Source organism: Musca autumnalis, unplaced genomic scaffold (genome assembly GCF_047663935.1).
Source record: "Musca autumnalis isolate F117 unplaced genomic scaffold, ASM4766393v1 scaffold_214, whole genome shotgun sequence".
Taxonomy (NCBI): domain Eukaryota; kingdom Metazoa; phylum Arthropoda; class Insecta; order Diptera; family Muscidae; genus Musca; species Musca autumnalis.
Genome location: NW_027411772.1, coordinates 354 through 6,575, shown reverse-complemented (window position 1 = coordinate 6,575; position 6,222 = coordinate 354). Strand labels below are relative to the sequence as shown.

General features: G+C 33.5%; 1 protein-coding gene and 1 long non-coding RNA gene across 2 annotated transcripts; one reads left to right on the top strand and one right to left on the bottom strand.

The window, feature by feature from the left end:
* The first annotated feature begins 230 nt into the window (after nucleotides 1-230).
* On the top strand, nucleotides 231-1,586 carry LOC141396308 (uncharacterized). The gene is made up of 3 exons (XR_012411139.1): nucleotides 231-703; nucleotides 771-986; nucleotides 1,049-1,586. It is a non-coding gene; the product is annotated as an uncharacterized lncRNA (long non-coding RNA).
* A 3,204-nt stretch (nucleotides 1,587-4,790) lies between these two features.
* On the bottom strand, nucleotides 4,791-5,984 carry LOC141396307 (uncharacterized). The gene is made up of 5 exons (XM_073971686.1): nucleotides 5,891-5,984; nucleotides 5,621-5,819; nucleotides 5,438-5,557; nucleotides 4,964-5,079; nucleotides 4,791-4,888 (listed from the first exon to the last, which is right to left on the bottom strand). The coding sequence occupies exons 1-5, from the start codon at nucleotides 5,982-5,984 to the stop codon at nucleotides 4,791-4,793; spliced, it is 627 nt and encodes a 208-aa protein (XP_073827787.1).
* Nucleotides 5,985-6,222: the final 238 nt, after the last annotated feature.

The following is a 6,222-nucleotide window of genomic DNA, read 5'->3' as shown; positions in this document are numbered from 1 at the left end:
TATATTTTTGTTGTATGTAATATTGTTTATTAGGGATATGAAATAGAACTATGTACTTGGATTTTCATGAAAATGCTTCCTTACCCTAAAAACTCGAGATTTATAGGGTGTATGTAGACTTTTTTGGTTGACTGTATATGGTATGCACGATATCCATTGAACGTGTCCACAAAATTCAGAATAGAGCCTAAATAAATTCGATCTGTCAGTACATGAAAGATTCAATTGAAATAGGCTGAGGATATATCTAAGCAAAGCCGACAGATAGTTTTTAATTGTTATGTCTCAAAAAATATTATTTCAGAAAAACGCAATTCAATTCCCAACTACACGGCCAATGTAATGTCAACATATAGCGATGATGAGTTTCGTATGCATTTTCGTATTTCACGAAACCTTCTTCATATGTTGACCGGAAAATTCTCTAATATTGACGTTTATAAAGAACTCCGTGAAGATAAGAGATTATCCAGCGAAGATCATTTGGCTATAGTTTTATGGTTTGCGGGACACGAAGCATGCAGCTTCAGAGACCTTTCAGACCGATTTAATGTGACTATATCTACTATAAGTCGAGTTATTGGAAGGGTCACAAAATTTTTGAGCTCGTTAAGTCCCCAGGTTATAAAATGGCCAACATCGGAGGAAAAATCTGCTACAAGCGATTTTTTTAAAGTAAAGTGCGGATTTTCAGGAGTGATTGGTAAGTTCCATAAACAATGTCTTTGTTCTATAATAAAATACATTCCGGTATATAAATATCTCAATAGGATGCATAGACGGGACGCACGTAATCATTGACCCACCTAAGAATTCCCGAAATGATTACGTTGATCGGAAGGGTCGTTTCTCTATTAAAATGCAGGGTATCTGCAACGAAAAACGAAAATTTATTAATGTTTTTATAGGATACCCTGGTTCTTCACATGACAGTTGGATGTTGCAGAATTCCCCAATTTTTCAAAATTTACAAAGTAAATGTGGAGGTTAGAGCTCTTTGAATGTAATGTTTAACTCGTTGGATTAATAACTCTTTCCCCATATACAGATTGTTATATTCTAGGAGACTCTGCGTATCCTTGTGGCAGAAACATTATAACGCCATATAGAGAAAATGGTCACCTTACCAATGCCAAAAAACAATTCAACCAAAGGCTAAGTTCGGGTCGTGTGATCATTGAACACACATTTGGTATACTAAAACAAAGATTTCGGCAGCTTTATTATTGCAAACTAAGGGGCATTGAAAAGCTTTGCCATTTCATACGTGCTTGTTGCGTACTGCATAATCTTGCAGATATGGACGACTTCGTATTTGAAGATGTCTGTGAAGATGAAGACGATTCTTCCTACAATAACGGAATCGCGTCAAACAGTACTTTCCGAGACGTGTTGTGTCAAGAATTGCAATCATTATAAAAAGGTTTGCATTGAATAAATGGAAGAATAGCGATTTATTATCCTAATTTTTATAAAAAGAACTATATTTTGTTCTTTATTCACTTACAGAGAAAAATTTACATCAACAGCAATATTTGTTCAAGGGAGAAGAAATAAACATTTATCATCTGAAACTCTTACCACAGGTAACACAGGTTGTGTTGAAGTAAAATGGAATAATTAGTATCCTTTCGTGTATGAAGAAGGCTTAATAATAAATTTCGACAAATTGCTGACGGAAAGTTTTTAGACTCAAATAAGACTAAATACCAAATTTCCTCTATTTCGGTAAGAGAATGTGGCTAAAACTTAAACAAGTAAGAAACGCCCTAAGTTCGGCCGGGCCGAACTTTTTATACCCTACACAACGAACTGTATGGAAGTGAATTCCAAAAACCCCGAAAATTTGGAGATATCGTTCGGTGGTCAAATGGGAAAAATTCATTCAAAATATCATAAATGACGCGTACTATATAAGGGGTGTTATATGAGGGCTATACCAAAACGTGGTAGAAATATGTTTAGCCTCCGAAAACACATAATACCAAATTACAAATGGGACAAATATCTTAAAAATTCCTTAGAACGACGACGCGTCACGCGTCACTTTGTATGGGGGCTATACGAAAACGTGGGCCTACATAGCCCGCTCTCAATACCAAAAGTCCGACATAATAGATTTTACCAAAATTTCATCCACCTTTTTCAATCCGTTCGGACGCTAGAGTGATTTCCACAGACGGACGGACATGGCTATATCGATGTAGAATTGTACGCTGATCAAGGATATATATAGTTTCTGGGGTATAAAAATACCGAAAATCAAGAAGTACGCTTCTATGGGGATATATGAAGACATGGACCTATACTGATAATACTCTTCTGGAATATTTTATAACTCTTGGAACGGTGGGATAATGACGTCACAATCTTCAGTATTACGAAAATCGGGAGGTACCGTTCTAAGGGGGCTATATAGAAACGTGGACCTATACCGAAAAAATTCTGGAGGAAAGTTTTACACCCCTAAAGAAGATTACGTACCAAATTTCAGCCATTTTGGTGGGATAATGAAGCTAAAACCTTAAAAATTCCGAAAATCAGGAGGTACCGTTCATAGGGGCTATGTCAAAATGTGGACCGATATATCCCATTTTCAATACCAACCATCCTGCAAGTTATAAAAACTTCTGTACCAAATATTGACTATCTATCTTTAAAATTGCGAGCTGTATCTTGATTTCAACAGACAGACGGACGTGGTTAAATCGACTTAGAATTTTATGCTGAACAATAATGTATATATATACTTTATAGGGTCTCCGATGAATATTTCGATGTGTTACAAAAGGAATGACAAATTTAATTATACCCTCCATATGGTGGAGGGTATAAAATCATACATGTTTGCTTTTCACCTGCGTATTTGTGACGTTTTCAAACACTTAGCTTTGCAGTTGTTAAGTACTACGGCGTTAAGAAACATAATACTTAACACTTTTGCAACTGACGATACGGAAGTTACCCGGGTTAAAGATTATTGAAGCAGTGAAAATTCTCCAAATTATGATATCCTTGTAGGTTTCACCATTTTTGAGATGTTAAAGTTCAAATTGGGACAATGGACTGCTTATTAAACAGTTTGTTATCCACTATAATCTTATTTGTAGTTTTCTTTGATTACAGTATCACATCAGCTCAGTGAGATGTTGGGTTTTGATGTCAAATGAGGTGGCTTTTTGGCTTTACGTCTATCATGGGCAAAACATGATACCCTAAAATATGATGTACACTGCGAGATGTTGATATATGACTTAGTAACTTAAATCTCAAAGTTATGAACAGTCAAGAAGGTGAGTATGTCATAAGAATATAAAAAGTTGCTTTTTAATTTACTTTTACCTTAAATCTATATGATTCAGATACGTGGGTGCAGACGGAATATCTTAGTTTTAAAAGAAATTAATCCGAAATTGAAACTGGCTGGTTACATATAGGAACTACAGCCTCTTGAATATGGCATCACGCAACCGGAATTTTGAATTATGAGCGATTGAAAACGGAACGATCATGTGGCACTTTCAAGACTTGGAATTTTGGATACGAGGAAAAGCAAGATCGCCCTGTGGAACCGTTCAAAAACCAGGCTTTAAATGTGTCCCATGCGAAGTGGAATAGTGCTTCAACTATTGCTTAAAGCGCATTCTAAAACTATTTCAAAAGTCCTCGTATTTCCAATATAAATGTGGCCAAAAACTATCAACAAAGATTCAACAGAACCACATATTCTTCTTTGAAAGTGTTTGCGTCTCAATTAAATGCGAACCACAGAACGCCACTGTCATACATTTCTTAAAAGATCATCAAGCCACCATCTTCTTCAGACAAGCACTATCTAACAAAAATACAAGTGTCAATCATTTTTATCATACTGTACAACTAGACTGATCCCAGTAACTATTTAATAAATCTACAACAACGTCTTAACAACAAACATATGTGTCAAGTGACGAAACAGTTTTTTTTATAAAACAACGTGAGTTCCAAATGAATTCGTACAATTGTGGAAATATTTCAACTACTGACCTATGCAATTATGAATTCGGCTTGGCAACAAAACAACAATCTGTAATAAATTTTTCTAGAGACATTTTTTATTAGAGACAAATGCCCATTATAAATTAATACATTATTTAAATATTATGTACATTTAATTTTTTCGTTTTTAATTCATAAAATATTTTAATTCAATAAAATAGTATTTTCTTTTATACTAGTATATCCTTTAAAACTAATTTAGTTTTCTTTTAATTTAATGTAATTGTTAATTCATTTTGTACTAGACTTTCCTTTTAAACTAATTTAGTAAATATTCTTGTCTTTTAAATCAATTTGATTTGTAATTCATTTTGTACTTTTTGGAACCGATTTTGGTCCTATGGACCATTTATAAAAATAAATTGAATTGAAATTGCAAAAATGTCTATGTTTGTTTTTCTTTGCTACATAAATGTGTAGCAATTTTTCGGAGTAATTCGTTTCTTATCTCATAGCTCCTTTCTTTATTTTCAAGGTGCTTTAAAACAGCAGAATGGTATTTCTTCTTCTCTTCCGCTATTTCTTGCAATATTTCTTGGGATTTTTTCTTCGGGTTCTCATTTTCTTTTTCTATAACAAAAATTTTGTTAAATACGCAATCCAATTAGGGTCATTTTTATACGTTTTCTTTTGTTATTGAATGGATTTTAATTAATAAACAAATTTGGACACTTTATAAATATAAATTAAATGTTGATGCTGAGGAGATCCTCCTTTCATTTTAATGGTCACTTCTAACAGTAAATCTTTTGTTATAATAACAAAGGAAAACGTATAATAATAGCGGCGGTTAGCGTCTTATAGGTACCTTTAATTTTATTCACATCGGCTTTAGATGGCGAAGGAGTATCTGCAATAGAAGAATATTACATATGTATATGTTTATAAGTATATATTGCAAATTATAAAAATTCTAAGTTCATACCACTATCATCGGAAAGTTCATTCTTTTCTTCATTAGCCTTTCCCACTATAAATTCGCTGTCCAGGACATAATCCGGGTTTATGGACTTTTTATTTCCCAATATATTTTCGAGCTCCCTGTAAGAAAGTAGAATTAGACTAAATTCGGTGACAATCTATTGGATATATGTATTCAACACCTTTAAGATAATAAACTAATAACATCTCTATTTTTTTTTTTTAATTTTGGCATAAGATTAATGTAGTGGCTGTATTTAAAAAAAACCACAGGTAGGTCTTTGAAAGCTGATTACGCCATTATATGTCGGGGAAGTCAGTATTTCCCGATATATAGGCTTTGAAAGTTCCGAAAAATATGATCGCGTTAGCCCAGTTTAGCATCCATCCCATAGGAGGAAGACTTAAATATTCGACAAATATTTTTCAAATCCAGCCACAACATTCAACTTGCTCCCAAATTTTAAGCAGTACTTACGTTTCGTATGGACAACTTAATCTATTTCGTCCAGTTTGCGAATTATTAAGTTTACATTTTTTATATTGCCTCTCCATAGCCCGAAACTTTCCTTCCACTTGCTCTGGTGAAAATAAGTACCTGAAATCGATTGACAGCGATCACTAAACACCGAACAAATAATTGACGTAGATTAGCCATTACCCATTTTGCTCCAAATTTTCAGATATTATCTGCCAAAGCTTTTTCTCATTTTTTAAATAGGCCGATTTCCCGACTTTTGGCATAAGATCCTCCAAAAGTGTCAGCATGAGCCTTATGGGGGCTTCAAGCCAGGTCTGCTTTCCCGGACTTTGAAATGCGCCACGCTCAAAATCGATAAATTCATATTCTTCACTGTATTCTACAAATAATTACAACAAAGAAGGAGTGAAAATTATAATTAAAACTTATATTTTATTAATTTTTACTTACCAGCGTCCATTTTTGTTCCTCCTTTCGTTTTAACCGATTGTTTTGTTTTTATGTCAATCAGCTGTTTCTTAGCGCCATTTTTGTTTGTTACCATTTTTCCGTTCCCGAACTTATTGAAAAAACTTTTTCGTGAGAGCAACTTTTTTTTCGATTTTCTCTTTTACGAGTTTTACTATTAAAAAGTACGGGGGCTTATATTTTGTTTTAATCTTAAATTAAAAATTAAATTTTCCAAATTCGTTGGTAATAATTTTTTTGTTTAAAAAAGAAAATCTGTTGTGTTAAGTGAAAAAAATTACTCCAGACACGTGAATCTGGATCGGGTGGTTTTT